General features: G+C 42.3%; 1 protein-coding gene across 1 annotated transcript in view; it reads left to right on the plus strand.

The window, feature by feature from the left end:
• The window catches only part of CPAMD8 (C3 and PZP like, alpha-2-macroglobulin domain containing 8), a 51209-nt gene that overhangs the window by 22716 nt on the left and 11846 nt on the right, over positions 1 to 16647 (plus strand). The window contains exons 25-36 of the mRNA XM_017836368.1: positions 362 to 587; positions 1145 to 1321; positions 4101 to 4182; positions 5965 to 6121; positions 6571 to 6645; positions 8509 to 8674; positions 9372 to 9458; positions 10342 to 10478; positions 10794 to 10949; positions 11334 to 11396; positions 11766 to 12004; positions 15094 to 15181. Coding sequence (XP_017691857.1) covers positions 362 to 587; positions 1145 to 1321; positions 4101 to 4182; positions 5965 to 6121; positions 6571 to 6645; positions 8509 to 8674; positions 9372 to 9458; positions 10342 to 10478; positions 10794 to 10949; positions 11334 to 11396; positions 11766 to 12004; positions 15094 to 15181 — 1653 coding nt within the window. The remainder of the gene's footprint in view (positions 1 to 361; positions 588 to 1144; positions 1322 to 4100; positions 4183 to 5964; positions 6122 to 6570; positions 6646 to 8508; positions 8675 to 9371; positions 9459 to 10341; positions 10479 to 10793; positions 10950 to 11333; positions 11397 to 11765; positions 12005 to 15093; positions 15182 to 16647) is intronic.

Below are 16647 nucleotides of genomic sequence, written 5' to 3' on the forward strand. Positions count from 1 at the left end.
AAAGTCTCTTTTTAAACAGAGTCTGAGCACACAAATGGCAGGTTTTCCTTAGGTTGGTGTAAAAGGTAAAAGATTCTCTCCCGTTGTCTTTTCTGTTTTAATTCTTTAATCAGAACAAATCTGCTCAGAACAAATCAGTTTGGTGCGTCCTCAGGACCTCAGTCTTCAACATTTTTAGTCCTTGAAGGTCAAACCTGTGGAATTCTCATTAAACTTCCTTGGATTGTTTTGTGGGTGGGAAAGAGAAAGGTATTGATCCATGTACAATGTTCTCTGATGCACACATGAGTTAGGGGGTCCAAGAGTGACTCCAAATGTATGTATGGGTTCTTGGAACTGCCTGGTTTTCTGTCCCTTTCAGGTTGGCCACGGTATTCGGATGCTAAATGAGTCTATTATTGTGGAGTGGACAGTCCCCAAACAGCTTGAGGTGAAGTACGTTGGCTTTTCCACAGGCTGGGGGTCAATGGGAGAGTTTAAAATTTGGAGAAAAGAAGAGACTGATGAAAATCACAATGAAGCATTTACTCTTGGAGTTCCCCACAACATAATTCCAGGATCAGAAAGAGCTACGGCTTCAATCATAGGTATCAATTCTGAGGAGGTATCACTGGGTATCAAATGTGAAGAGATACTCCAGCTGTTACTTGCTTCTGACCAGTATTTGAGTAATGCACACCTGATAAGATAGACATAGGCATTTACACTGATAAGATAGTCATAGGCATTTACACAGGTTTATGCCACTTAATTCTAGGACAAATGATTTTTGGGGGGGTTTTTGTCACTTTTTTGAAACCTGTTTGAGTTGACAGTGATTTAAAGTTGATACTGAGAGCTTTGCAGAGGCACTGTCTGTTAGAGTTCACGGTATTTATTTCATAATCATCATAATCACAAATCGTGCTGTGTTCTAAACTCACCTTAATTTGGGAAGTCATGGACAATCCAACTCTGAAATGTGGAATTTCTTTAATCCAATAAAAGATTGAAGGGCTAAGATTTAACATATGAAGGACTTCCCATTTATGATACAGTTTATTTAACCGGTGATATTGGTGTAGTCAGGCAGGGTTTAATCATAAGACACCAAAAGTCAAGTCTAACTGCCTAATACTGAACATATCACCTCTTTCTCAAACAGGAGATGTGATGGGTCCTACTTTGAACAACTTGGACAACCTTCTGCGATTACCCTTTGGCTGTGGGGAGCAGAACATGATCCATTTTGCTCCCAATGTTTTTGTCCTGAAATATCTGCAGAAAACCAAACAACTCAGTCATGAGGTGGAGATCGAAGCTACTGATTACCTTGTTCAAGGTAACTCATTACATTCACAATTTATAAATGGAGAAAAGTTAGAAGAGAGTTTTACTTGTATCCTGTCATGCTTTCTAATCAAGAGTAGCCCAAGTGATGAGGATTCATCATTTCTTGTAGGATAATCTCACAGATTAACAGATTTTAATGGCAAGATGTTTTCCCTTGATACATAACCTGTGTTTCCCTTCAATAACTCTTAGTTTGGATGTTTATTGATTTATCTTTTTTATTTTTTTCCTTAGATAGCTGATTTCTATGTTTAAACATCTTAGAAAGCCAAGGAAAACTAATTTTCTTAAAAATCCATACATTTTTTTGCCTTATTCGTGAATTGTCTTTCCATCACTTTAGTCAGGACATGGCTCTTCTCTGGACTTTCTTTTTTTAACACTATTTTCTTAGTAACATTGTACCCAAAATCAAAAGTTAGTATGCAAAATAGTTATCCTAGAGGCATATAATGAGGGATTTTATCTGTCCTTTCAGTGTCCTGTCCTACCTCACTAAGCAGCTCAAAGCAATCTATCTTTTTCTTTGCACTGTTTTTCTCTGCACTGTTTTTCTCAGCATTTGCTTAAGAAGAGCCACATGCAAAATAGTTTTATAACAAAGTGCAATTTTCAGTAAGAATTCAGAGATCATTAAAAACAAGAATGACCCAAAGGGACAAAGCTCTCTTGTGTATGAGTCAGACAATAGTCATGTGATGAAATCAGAGGTGACAGGATTAGGTGGTTCTCCTCTGAAAATATAAATATAAAATGGAATATGCCAGATATTTCTTGTATTCAGCAGCTAAAGCCCAGTGCTTCTTCCTTTGCCTGGCTCCACTCATTCTACTTGTAATGTTTTGTGCTTGCTGAGAGCAATGAGGCAAAGGGAATTTGTTAATAGTCCAAGTCAGTGTTTCCTTTGCAACATCTTTTGCTTTTGTTTCCTTTTAAGAATCTGCAAACCTTCCAAGTTTTTGGCTCTAAGCTCTGCTTGCTAATTAACCCTGACAGAAGAAATTCTCAAGAGTTTTAAACTCTTCTGTGTTTATTGGAGCCCTGCCAAGTGCAAGGTTTAGATGGAGAAAGTCTGTTTGCTCACTCCAGAAGGCTTTTGTGACTTACCAAGCCAGAAAACTTCTTCGCTTAGTCATCCATGGTGGAAAGTGCTGATACCCAACAATTCCTATGTGTTTCCTAAACTTTAGAAGTGGCCTGAGCTAAACCAGTCAGCATTTTTTTCTACTTCCCCACAACACAGTTCTACAAAAGCAGATGAACAGGGGAAAACTGGGAAGGTGAATCTCTCCAGTGAGTCCCAACATCCACGGAGTGTTTGAAAGGGAAGATTTCAGAAGAGCTAGCAAGACATCAAGTCTACCACTCCCTACCTTGGAAGCAAAGAAGAATAAGTGTAAGAGCAATGAAGCACAACTGAATTAAAAATGAACATTCCAAGAGACAATGATAAGAGAGGTATGAAGACTCAATGTGTCCATTTACACACTGGAAATGGACACTTAGGAACTATTTAAGCAGGAAGGGCTCAGTAGTAAATTGAACCTGAGGCCTGCAGAGAAGAAAAGGAATCTAATTTAATGTCACACCTATTGTTTGGAGGAGGAAAAAAAATAATACAATTATTTAGGCTTTCTGCCATGTGTTTGTAGCTGTGCCGCAATCCTTGGGCAAAGATGTGGTTAATACAAGAGCATCAGTAATCTCTAGGGCTTTGTTCCTCCCATTCAAACCATTCCACCTGCTTTCCCTGTGAGCACTGGAAGCCTATAGAGCAACTGAAAAGTACAGAAGTCATGGGCAGTCCTTACTCAGGGATTGAGGAGCTGCCTGTATCTGGAGAGGTCAATAAGGAAGCTTCACCTCTGGAAATGAAAAACTAGCCCATTCTCATGAAAATGTCATGTGGTGTGGAATAAAACATCTACTGATGTGTTTGAGAAATTAGCAAGCAGTAAATGTCTTTTGACACCATCTTCTTGCAGGTTTGACATGTTTCCTTATCAGAAATACCCACTCTAAGGGGTTTGATTCCAATGGGTGTTTAAGAGCTTTCTCCAAGTGTGTGTTCTGTGTTCCTCAACTCATATATTCCTGTATTCCTAGAGTGCTTTATTAGGAAGAGCAGTTCATGGTTATAGACAAACAGATTTGAGAAGCAAATTATTTTCCTGGTAGGAAGAACACTTGGACTATCTTTCTTAATTTTCTGTCTCAGAAGACATTTCAGGAGAGAGTTCTTATCTTCAACTTGTTAATAATGTTGCCTAAAACAAGCCTTAAGACAGTCCTGGTAGCTTGGAAATCTTCAAGGGCATCAAGATCACAGCTGTTATTGTTATGTTACAGTTACCTTAAGTTGTCCCAAGCAGCAGCTTTGGAGAAAAGTCTGAATCCAGCTGTGCTGTTGAAGAAAAACCATTTTCATCTGTATTGTGCATTCAGTAGAGCAGAAGGAGAGTGGCTGTGGACTTAAGGAAAAAATCTTTCTTTTGATACTGCATTTTTTTCAGAGGAGTATCACATTTCTAACATTTCAAGTGTCCAAAAGGCAGGAGCTGCAGTGTCCCAGATGTTATCTTGACTGGATTTCTGGATAAGCTGTATGGACACAGAGCTGGCTCTCACTCACAGCAGAACAAGAGGCTGCCTGGGGCAGCAGAATCCCTTACATGAGTGCCAGATGCTCTGAGTCTTCATTCACTTGAAATTCTTGTTTTTCTCTATGTGAGGATTTTGGACTCCCCCAATTCTTTTGTGACTTCCAGGCTACCAGCGCCAGCTGACCTACAAGAGACAAGATGGCTCATACAGTGCTTTTGGGGAGAGAGATTCATCAGGGAGTATGTGGTGAGTTGCTATTTAAAACAGAGTTAGAAAAGTGTTAAGTGTTTGCTAAATGGGAAAAACACACAGTTGGCTGGGAAAGAAGAGGAATTTTCCAGCTTCTATTGTGGTATTGCACACAGTGGAGAATAGAAATAAAACAGGAAAATAGAAATAAATACTCAGTGAGTACAGAATTACTGCTTCAGTGCTGCTGAATGTTCTTACTACCCTAACAGGTGTGTTATAGTTATTTCAGGACTCAGGAGCAGATAGGATAGTCAGATCTACTGATATGCTGTCTTGGTTTAAGCCCAGCTGGAAATTAAGCACCACAGAGCCACTCGTTCCCCCCATCCTGGTGGAATGGGAAGGAGAATCAAAGTAAAACTTGTAGGTTGAGATAAGAGCAAATTAGTGATCAGAAATAAGGTAAAAATACAGTAATAATGGTAAATTATAATAATATTGACAGTAATAAGGCAAAACACCAAGTGGTGCACAATACAATTGCTCACCACTCACTGATCGATGCCAGACTCTCCCTCCCGAACCCAGATGGGCCCCTCTTTCAGGTAATTCCCCCCAGTTTATACACTGGACATAAAGTTCAGGCACAGAAGCCCTATTTAAGGTTCCTATTTGGAAGTGGAGTAGCAATTATGGAGTATTTAAGCACCAAATTCCATCAGGGAATGGAGCTTCACCATTCACCATGTACAGAGAAATGGGCTGTCTCTAGGAGTGGCTGAGGCTTCTACCAGGGTAGGGAAAAAACACCCTATCAAAACCAACTCAAACCCCCCAAAGAATTCTTATCCCGTGTGCTTTATATCCCCTCATGGATGAAATGGGGTGGATTTATGCTCTGAGAATAAGAGCGGGACCTTCAGAGTCAAACAACAGGAGAGCCAGAAATTAAGAAACTAAGGAATCAGCTCATCTCATGATGTGCTCCTGGGGACACCATGGCCTGGGAGGTTTCTGTTACATCACCTCAGTGTTGCTGACTCTGGCTCAGCTATAGTGGATCCTTGTCTTCATTCATTTGCCTGTGCTGTCATCTGGCTTCTCTGTCTGCTTTGTATTTTGGTTTTAACTGATTTACTTCACAAACTCATTGGAGGGGAACCACCACTGCTGCTGCCTCACTGTTTCTGAGATAGTGAACTTTTATCTCAGCTCCAGCATCTCCCAGTCCCTCAATGTCCAATATGGTGACATGGAATTACTTAACACTTGAAAACTCCCCTGCTAGGCCATGTTTGCTACCCTCCCATTCCTCAGGGGCTTGTAAATGGGATGACTCAATCTCCCAGAGCTGGCCAGTGCTCACACTTTTTGTCAGAGGTTTAGAATTCCAAAAACACTTCTGGTGCTTTTCTTAAATCTTTATTCTCTATAAAGTCTAACGCAGCCTCAGACTTCAGCAATGGATCTGGATTTCTTATAAGAAATATATTGATTCTTAATTTAAAAATATTGATTCTTGACTTAAAAACTTTAGTAATTTAGGTGGAAGATGAGCACTTATAAAAAAAGAACTATATTTCAGGGTGTGCCACAACTACAACAAATATATCTTTGGGTTCTACTTTTCAAGTTAGTTGACCCCTAACCCTGTTCTTATCAAGAAGTTTGGGCAGTGTTCAGGTGCTTTTACAAATGAACTTTCTAACAACAATATTGAATGTTTCCCAACATGATTTTTTTTAATTTGTGCTTTCTAAGAATGTTGGTTTTCCCTTACTGATAGTTTATTTTAAATTTATTTTCTCAGTAAAGATGATACATTCCTATTTACAGGCTCACGGCTTTTGTCCTCAAGTCCTTCGCTCAGTCTCGTGGGTTTATTTTCATTGACCCAAAAGAACTGACAGCTGCCAAAGACTGGATCATCCAGCACCAGAAAGAAGATGGTTCTTTTCCTGCTATGGGCAGGATACTAAATAAAGATATTCAGGTAAAAACCATACGGGATCCAAATCATGCAACAAGAACATTTTTGAAGTTATTATCAAAGCATGAAGTGATGCAGTTTCCTTATGCTCAATATGAAATTTGCACTTGAATGGCTGGAAGAAGTAGGAGAATTTCAGTTTAAACAAATCTGTCAGAATGTGCCTGTGTGGTGTCCCCAGAGGAGGGAAAGCAAGATGTCCAGTGTTACAAAACACCTGAGTCCTGTGTGCACTGAGTGCGTCCTCAGGCCACTGCCAGGGACAGTCTTGGGTCCAACCAATGTTGGATTGGGTTCCTAAATTTCCTACTCTTTATGTGCCAACCAAAAGAGATTCTGTGATGCCTCAGCTTCTCTAGTTCTAACATGTTCTCTGTCTTGCTTCAAGACTCTTTATCCAGTGTCCTCTTCTCTAATTTTCATCCAGTAGTTTGTGTTGTTTGCCCTTCCAGGGTGGAATCCATGGGAAGATCTCCCTGACAGCTTATGTGGTTGCATCTCTTCTGGAAACAGGTGTCACCTCTGAGGTAACAGAAACTCAGTTAAAACAGCTCTCAGTTTTTCATGTTCTATGAAATTCTCTCTTTTTTTTAAACTTCACTTTACTGCTTGTTTGCTCTCAAAGGTTCTATGATCAGTTGAGTGACAGCATCCAGGTAACAGAGGGTGCTGCAAAGCCTTGAGATTATTCTAAAGTTAAGGAATCTGGTCTGAATTTATTCAAGGTGATCTCCCACCCCCCTACCATCAGCTCATGATTATTCTACCAGAGCAAAACACTTCCCTGCAGCTCCATCCCTCAACCTCTCCCAGAAATTCCTGCAAAAAGTGTTTTCTGCCTTGTAACTTCAAGGTGTGATTTCAGCCTTTGCAGATCCTGGTTGCTTGCCTAGAAAGGCTCAGAAAACCTGGCTTAGTGCTAACAGCAATTTAACTTGGGGATACAGCAAACTCCTGTGGTCTGTCTTGGCTGCTGTGGCCAAAAAGCTACTGCTGTTGGATTACAGTGCCTTTGGAGAGCTGCTCTCCTGCAATATGTGGGATTGAGGGCTTTGCAGAAAAGTCCTTTTCTTCCTTGTAGTGAGACAGAACAGGAGCACTACAGAAAAGAGAACAGCTATGTCAGAATGTGCAATTCCACTGCGTGATTTTTGAATTAGGAAAAAACCCCCCACAATTTCCAGTACAACTGGTGTTTCAGAAATTCCTTCTTAAAACTCACGGTAAAACAGTGCTCCTGTCCTCTGTATTTTTGCCTGCATGCAGTTTCACTAGGATGGAGATGCTCAGATGAGATCATAGTTAAACATTCCCACTATTTAGGACTGGGAACATGTCTCCTTGAGCAGGCCATGGATCCAGCTCTTCCCTTGCTCTTCAGCAGCCAAGGGAAAGGGATGGGGTGGGTGAAGGGTGTGGACAGGTAGAACTGCCTGGAAGATGAAAGGAGGAGGATGCTGGAGCATCTCTTGGTGATTTGCACTCAGACAAAAGGATTGTCCATTGAGGCACAACCCTGGGAGTTTGGAGAGATGTTGAAACAACCAGTGCAAACAGAACTATCCCTTCAGGAACTCTGATAACCTCAGCACTTCTGATGTGGAGCCTGAAGAGAAATCATCCTGCAGTTGCAAGCAGATGCCCCCTAACCCCTTGTTCTTGTTGGAGTGGAAGGCTTTCAACCTTATTAAAAATTCAGAAAATCCTCCAATGCTCCCAGAGGAACTTTCTCCTGCCCTCCAGTGCCCCCTTCTGAGCAGTGATGTGATGCTCTCCCTGGGTTGCAGTGCGGCAAGACAGCCACAGCATTTTTACTTACTGGAAGTGCATTTTCTGTGGATCTAATGGTTTTCCATGGAAGAGATTTGTAAGTGTTACTAATGATCTTTGCTAGGAAATGAGGAAGGGGAAGGTTAGTGCTACAGGGAAATCAAAGGAAACCAAATTACATCAAGTCCAATTAAATTGTTTCTATAAATTATCAGAGCCACGTTCCTACACGGTGAGGTCATTGAGGGAGTTAATAAAACATGTTTGTTGGCTGCAGGGACCCCTGGGAACCTTGGCCTTTATTATCCTCTGGCGTCTGCCAGACGCTCCAGAGTGTCAGGAACACAATCAAACCTACAGTGGAGAACTTGCTTCTGCTCTGTTCATCTGCCTTGCAGGGGCATGGAATTTCTTCAGCTTCTGCAGAGAGCAAAATGCATCTTTCCAGTTTGTTGTTGGATTTTTAGTGGGTTTTGGCTTTGGTTTTGTTTTTGTTTTTTTTTGTTTGTTTGTTTTTTTTTTTTTTAAAAATGGACATGATATAGTGAGTGATAAAGTGATTCTAACTTCTGAGATGTAGAGGCTGGTAACATGTCTGGGCTCTTTTCCCCGAAATACAGGAAGAAAGAACAGCTGTTGACAAAGCAAAGCACTTCTTAGAGTCCAACCTGTACTCAGCAAAAGACCCCTACACCACTGCCCTGACTGCCTATGCCCTGACCCTGCTGCACAGCCCCTCTGCAGCAGTGATGCTGCGCAGGATGAACAGCATGGCCATCACCCAAGGTACTGAGCTCCTGGGCCACCCCAAGCTCTCAGTCCTCCTGCAGGAACAAGCAAATACAGAGTGAATAAGGTTCTTCCTCCAGAGGGTGGTGGGGCACTGAACAGGCTCCCCAGGCCAGTGGGCACAGCACCAAGGCTGACAGAGCTCAAGGAGTGTTTGGATGATACTCTCAGGCACAGGGTGTGACTCTTGGGGATGGACTTGTGCAGGGCCAGGAGTTGGACTGGATGATCCATGTGAGTCCCTTCCAACTCAGCATATTCCGTGAATGCTGTGTTTGAGTTACTGGAGAGGATGGAGCCTGTGAGATGTTTCCTCACAGCACAGTTTCACTTTGTAACTGGGGAGGGCTGAGACCTCAGTCCCACTGATGCTGAGGGAAGACAAGTGTAGCAGAGGCTCTGCAGTGCCTTTCCTGTCCATGAGTGTTTGCCCTGTAACACCTCACATTCCCTGATGGTGTATTGGTGTATTTTAATCCAAAATCCAAGAATTATCTAATTTGTCATGTTGAGTCATTTTTGCAATTCAAAGGGAGCCTCTTGCCCAGGGACTGCTCATCTGACAGGAGGGACAGTGCAGTTCAGGGCAGGGACGGAGTCAATTCTAAAGGGGAATTTGACTGTTCCCACACACAGAGGCTCATCTGAACTCCTGGTCTGATAACACACGTATCCCACCGTCCTCTCTTTCCAGATGGTTTTACACACTGGAGCCTCACAGGAACTCTTGTTGCTGATGAAGATACTTTCATGGGATTTAATGATGGACTCTCTCAATCAGGTACTTGTAGTGCAAAGACAGAGACAAAAAAAAGGGCTGCATCACCAGCCCAATGGCTGCATGAATTTTATTGAATTGTTTTTATAATAGAGGGTATTCTGAAATTGTCAGTCAGTCAGGGCAGGGACCAGAGGAAAGGAGAGCTCACAAAAAGCAGGTAATGTTATGCTGAAAGAACAAATGAGACAGAGCAGGATGTGGCCCAGAGAAGGATGGGCTCTTCAGCCCCAGCTATCTTGCCAGGTTTCACTCCAGTTTTATAAAGACAGAAGAGTGAGAGTCATATGGGATTCCATCAGGAAGGAATCATTTGCAATGGAAACCTGAGGGAAGTCAAATCCATTTAATTTCAGAGCTATTTATCTTTGTGTTTTCAAATGGGCCTAAGGATTGATCACCAGTCCACTGACGCTTCAGCTGTTTTTCCAGACTTCGGCTGTCAAAGCCACAGCAACTGTTGAATCATGCTGTAATTTTCAAATCACTTAAAGCCACTGACAGTGGATATGATGTAGGCGCACCAATGTTCAGGAAGGATGTAGCTGGATATGGAATGAAAATCTCAGGACAGGAATACAGTAGGGGCGGCAGCAAAGTAGAACTGGAGTGGGAGATAAATTCCTTATGGGATACAATCAAGTAGAAAGAAGGTAATCTGTTATGTGAAGGTAAGAGCTTGTGTTGGAAGCAAAGATATCTTTGGAAGGTGATGTATCTTGGGTGCAGACATATTTTCCTGTGTTTGCTTCTACAGACTCTTAAAATTATGGTTTTCATTTTTCATTTAATGAATATTCATAGAACTATCTGTAGATCTGCCTAGATTTTCACTTCTGGATGGTATTTTGATATTTTATTTTTTTTTAATCCCCCTCCCTTTCAGTTGTTTCTGCAGAGGTGGAAATGACATCCTATGCCCTTCTGACCTACACACTCCTGGGAGATGTGGCCTCTGCGCTCCCTGTGGTAAAATGGCTTTCACAGCAAAGGAATGCCCTGGGAGGATTCTCATCTACTCAGGTGGGCTGCCTCTGGAAAAAGATAGCTTTGATTCATTATCAATTGATTCAGGAATGTGGAGTTTTCATCTAGAGTCCAGATGGAAATTGTTTGTATTCTGGTAAGAGGAAAAACTTTCCCAGATTGATAATTTGAAAGGAACCCAGACTCGTCCTTGTCCTCACAGATGCCTATGACAGGAAAAGTATGCAAACCCCTGACATCTGAATTAAGGAAGATTCTGCTACCAGAAGCTGGTGACTGTAGAGCACAGTTGTTTGGAAGTTTACTCCTGTGTTCTTCACTATTCTAATCTCTCCTGCTTCTGATCCCCAGGACACCTGTGTGGCCCTGCAGGCTCTGGCTGAATATGCCATCCTTTCTTATGTTGGAGGAGTCAACCTGACCATTTCCTTGGCTTCTACTAATCTAGACTACCAGGAGACATTTGAGCTCAACAAGATGAATAAAAAAGTCCTCCAGACTGCAGTGGTAGGTGGTTTTGTGTTTGTGTGGCCAAATTTTTAAAGCAATCCATGTGAGCTGAGTTCTGACTGAGGAGTTGGATCCGGGATGGTAAAAGCACAAGTTAAACACTGAGATCTGGGGACTTTCTGGGGTTTTATGGCTGGGTTCTAGTATGAAGGAGGCAGCACTCAAAATTAAAGGCATTTTTCACCCTATTTTCACCCCTGAGGCTTATTTTGTGCGGCTGCTTTTTTCTGTCATTGTAAATGCAGGTGACTGAAAGTCACTTCACTTCTGCAGTCTCCTTTATAACCATAAAGATATTTGTACAGGATAAAGCTGAATTGACATTAATTTCCATTCTGAGTGCCATGTCTTATCTATGTCTTAACTGTGGATTCTCCCCAGATCCCCAGTATTCCCACAGGGCTGTTTGTGAGTGCCAAAGGTGAAGGCTGCTGTCTGATGCAGGTAAGGCTGCCATGGGGATAGAGAAAGGATGTGAGCAGATGATCTCTAAACTCAGTCTGCTTGCTACTTGTAACCCCATTTTGCTATGAGAAAGGAGTTACACTTGGAATTTCTCTCAAAGTAATGATGTAATGTGGTGTTGCTTTAATTTATAGAAGTAAATGTGGTGGTGCTAGGGTGGATCTGGTCTGGTTCAGCTTTACCTCTATATACCTATGTGGTAAAGCCTCTGCTGCCTCTCTTCCTCCCATTTCCTCTCGCTGAAGAAATCTGGTGTTTATTCTGGTCTTCGGGGAGTATTTGTAGATGGTATGAAACACTGGGGTCTAATAAACTGATTTGTTTTGCTTTTCCCCCTTTCTGCTGCAGATTGACGTCACTTACAATGTACCTGATCCTGTTGCCAAACCAGCTTTCCAGCTCCTGGTTAACCTCAAGGAGCCAAAGTCAGAGCAGCATCTCCAGGCTCCCAACCCCCTGAACTCTGGCTCTCCAGATGAGAATCACTCTGAAGCCTTGCACAGGGAGAGGGCTCTGGGGGATGATGATGACCCGGCATCAGATCAGGACCATCGGGAGTACAAAGTCATACTGGAGACATGCACTAGGTAGGAAACGCCAACCCTGTTCCTCACCAGAACATTTAGTTTCCTGATCAGCATCACCAAATTCTTCCTTGCTGCACTGTCTGTGTCTCAAACAGGGTAAGAGAACTTTCAGCTACCGTTGTGGGCTGTAGGACAGAGTCATTCCCATGATCATTCTTGAACGTTGCCTGCTGGCTTTGAGCATTTTAGTGCCAAGTGTATGTCAAACATAGAGAAGTAAGAAGAAATTTACAAAAGTGGCAACACCCTGGGTTTTTATCACTAAGTTTCATTATTCCCTCTCCAAAACCTGAAGATGACAAATGGAATGTTTGAATACTTGTATCAACAGGAAAAGAAAAAGTTCTGGATTATTTTCTAGGTCTTCAGTAACAGGCTTCCTTTAGCAGCCTCAAAGAGCGAGGTAAATTCAACAGGTTAACTAATATCTTAATTGTGTCAATAGTTTTATAAATATTATTGACATGACTTTGTTATTTGAGTTCCTTGCTCTTCAGTTTTGGATACCAAAAACCCAACGGGAGATGCTTATTGCCATGGTATGAATTTGGAACCTGGTAAAGGCAAAATGCATGCAGAAATTTATTAATAAGCTTTCAAAAGCTCATTCCTTGTTTCCTTGTTCCCTATAAAGAAATTTAAAATAATTTTTGAAGATGGCATGAGCCAGAAGTTCCATTTCTAGTTCTCAAAGCACTTTGCAAAGACATTAGTAGTTCTGTCTCATTTTATAGTTTGGGAAACTCAAGTTATTATGAGAAGACAGGTTGGCTATAGACAAACAGCAGCAAGAATAGTTTCTGACCTGAATTCAATCCACTTACATATTTTGCTTAATCATATTAGTTACTGTTGCAGGTGTCAGGGATTGCTGATCTCTCTATAAAATGTTTGGATATTTAAGGAGGTCGTTGGAAATTTGACCCAGACAGGGAAAAACACAACCAAAGTAAATAAGGAGGGCTTACAGCAGGAGAAACCATTCCCAAGAAATTAGTAACTAATCTGCATATGTGTGACTGGGAGTGTGGCAGGTAGTGGGGGTGCTGCTTCCCTGAAACAACAGAAATCAAGTGAAGGGTTTTGGATGTGATTCATGAAAATGGAAAACTCTGGCTCCCATATCAGTTTATCTCCTTCCTTCCTGCAGAGGCCACACAGTGACTGCAGTCCTGGACACAGTTGCTTCAGGCAAAGCTAGGATCTTGTTTTCCCTGTCACAGACTTGCCCCTTGCCCCTCTCGCTGTGTTGTGGCAAAGACTTTGCCTCCCAATGCCCCAAACCTGGGAAATCTTTGGCCAGAAATTTTTGGTGTAGTTGAATTTTTCCTCCCTCCACTGAGAACAACCAGTGACGAGCAACTCAGTCTCACCATCCAAAAGTTTGCCAGGGCCAGACTGGCTGTAATAACACAATATCACTGTCCCAACCTCTTCTCCCCCTGCCCGAATTTTCAGCTTGTTTTAGGGAAGGGTCAGGCTTATAAAGTCTTGTCATATCAGTGCCTTGAAGATGCTGAGGAGGCTGCCCTGCATCAATGCAACCCCTCTGCTGATATTTCTGAAACTCCTGCCCTGGGAATTGCTGGAGCAAAGGCAGAAATTTGAGAGGAAGCCCAGTGCAAGGAGATGGATTGCTTGGAAAGAAAACAAAAGCAAACAAAATCTTCCTTTCCTCCCCTTCTCCCAGTAATGATGCTCTCAACTCCATCATCATCTTATTTAGGCACATGAAGAGAGGAGTGTCATCTAAGGCTGACAACTGAGATATTTTGAGCTGAGGGTGTTCTCAGGGTGTAATGAATTGTTGTCATGCTCAGTGAAGTCATTTGGGTGCTTTTGAGGAGTTAAGGAGAACACAGGAATGTGATATATAACAGAGAAAGGGGAAAATGCAGGCAAAGGGACACTGTGATTTATTAGGGAGTATGGAGCGTGGAGTTAGGTCATGGAGTTAGGTCGGAATTAAGAAGGGTTAATGTCTGTGGGAGCCTGTCAGGCCTGGAGTTCCTCACCCAGAGCCAGCTGGCTCTGTCCCCAGGCCACCTCATGCTACTGCAGGCGTAGAGCTGGGGTGGGGTGTTCCAGCCTCAGCCAGTTCACCCACCCACCCCCGAGCTGGGGGGGTCTCCAGAGAGAGGGGCCTCCAGCTTAGAGCTGACAGATTTGGTCCTGGAAGCTGTGAAATGTGTTTTCTCAGTGCTGGGCATGAGCTAATGAGGCCTCCTGGGTCCATGCTTACGGTGGTGCAGCTGAACAGCAAACAGGTGAAGTGCCAAGGGGGAAGAGCTCGGAACTGGCTGGGAATGCAGAGAAAAGGAGTGTTCTAGGATTAGCAGGAGCTGGGTTAGGATGTCGACTCTTCTGCCTTACTGCAAAAATTGAGATTTTGCAATGGTCCAAATAGACTTTCTTTCCACCCCTTCCTGTGTGGGTTTTTTTAATGAACTCTTCAACAGTAAGAACTCTGAATTTCAGTGGGTTTTTGGAGTTTTCATTAATAGTATAGAAGATAATATGGGCAATGAATTCTTTAACATCAGTAACTACAGAGTGAGTTTGCTGACTCGTTAGCAAAGATACTTTTCTCAGTGTCAATTAGATGCTGGAGGGAAATGGCCTTTATGAAACTCCAGGGTTGAATGACTCTGCCTGGTGTTGGGAAGTAACATTCCTCTTCCACCACAGTCTATGTATATCTACTTAAAAAAGAACAAAAGTTTCTTTTACTTCAAGGGTTGTTTTCCTTTTACCAAGTGCATTTTCTCAGTGATTAATTGAAAAAGAAAGCAAGCAGCCCCACGGGTGACATTTTGCTGCTTTTCTGCTTCCGTTTCCCTGGACATCTCCTACATCTCTGCCCCCACGAGTTGGGCATAATTTTGTTGAATAAAAGCAGAAAAGAGGATTTTGTAAAACCAAGTAGTCTGTGCCTTTCCATAAGCACTTCAGAGAAAAGTAGATCCTTTTAATATTTTTTTTTCTTCTGAAGTTCATTTCGTTTGTTCTCCCTCCTGAGTTGTCCATGTATCATTTGTTTTCTCGGCTGCTGAGTTGGTTTTTATTCCTGTTTTTGTTCCCATGGGAAGATGGCTGCACTCTGGATCCTCAAACATGGCTGTCTTGGAAGTGCCCTTGTTCTCAGGTTTTCGGGCAGATATTGAGAGCCTGGAGCAGGTAAGATGCTGGAATGGGAATGCAAAGCATGACCTTGAGCTGGGATATGAGTGGGAGGGATTCCCTTTTGGGGGCAAAAGCCATTTAATGTCAGAGCACCGCTGAAAAGATGGAATTAAAATGAGGGGAAGGCACGAGATTTCACTTGTCAAACCTTATTTCTCTGAAATGAGTAACCAGATGTTCTGAGCAGGATGAACAAATGCACCACCAGAGCCAGGGAAGGTTCTCCCTGAGCCAGTGCACAGTAATTAATGGAGATCCCTTGGAAAAGCTGAAGTGCAAATGTGCTCTAACAGGAGCTGTTTATGGCTGCTTAGTGAGCTGTGTTATCTCCAACATCTGGATCCCATTTCTTTGGAGGCTCTATGTCTTGGAATTTTTTGCCTTTTTTTTTTTTTTCACTCCTCTCTGCAAGAATCATGTTTCCTGCAGCCAAGCTGAGGTGGACAGAATGTGCCTTGTGCCCAGCCAGCCCTTTAGGGCAGATGAACTGTAATCTTGAGCTTTGCTTTAGATTCGTGGAAGCACTGCATTCCTTGCATTTTGTGGAACATTACATTCACTGCTGAGGTTTTTATGCAGCAAAGAGTTTTTAAGGACTATTTAACCAAAGAGGTGTAAAATCTCTGCATCCTTGAGAACTGGTAAAGAGCTAAAAAACGTTTTGCTTCCAGAAGATCTCTTCTGTTAATAAGTTCTTCATTATACTGGGGGGGGGGGGAGGATTTGGGGAAGTAATTTTAAAGTAGAACCATGGTAAAGAATGGGCAGTTTTGTTTGACATCCTAATTCAAGAAAAAGTGCCCATGGCTTTGTATTCTCTAGGATTTCGCTTGATCTGGCTAATTTATATTATTATATTATAGATTACATATTATATATATTAATTCTATTATATTTATATTTTCTTGGGGAAAATGAGGCAGATATGTGCCTCTGGAGTGGCTGACAATCCATGTCAGAAGCTGCTGTCGTACGGTCTCCTGGGCTGTCACTGAGGCCACAGAAACTTGTGTATCAATCCCTGAGAAGGAATTGCATCCTTTCAGTGTTAGGGACCTGTGCTGGAATATTTCTGTGTTAATCAAATATGAAATTATTCCTGTAAAGAGAAATATCGAAGTTATTTGTATCAGTTCACAAGCTGCATGTTGAGAATTCTGTTTTCAAATGTATGCATGTAAAACACACCAATTTTTATCTGCCTGATGACCTTCTGGGCCTGATATTCTCTCTCACGTGCAACAAACAGTGCAACAAACTGAATATGATTATTCAGGTGAGTCAAGGCCACAGGTAGGAGTCTCCAGTATCTCCGTGGTAAGAGAAAGGAGGACAATCAGGTGAAGGGACCTGCAGTGGGTTTGGTTCCTGTTTTCTCTGCTCCTACTGAAGGTGCTGGAGTCATTTGTACTGCTGTCAGATAAGTTCTCTTTATGTAAATAATGGCGGAAAAAACATGG

This window comes from Lepidothrix coronata, unplaced genomic scaffold, assembly GCF_001604755.1.
Source record: "Lepidothrix coronata isolate B3197 unplaced genomic scaffold, Lepidothrix_coronata-1.0 Scaffold277, whole genome shotgun sequence".
NCBI classification, from domain to species: domain Eukaryota; kingdom Metazoa; phylum Chordata; class Aves; order Passeriformes; family Pipridae; genus Lepidothrix; species Lepidothrix coronata.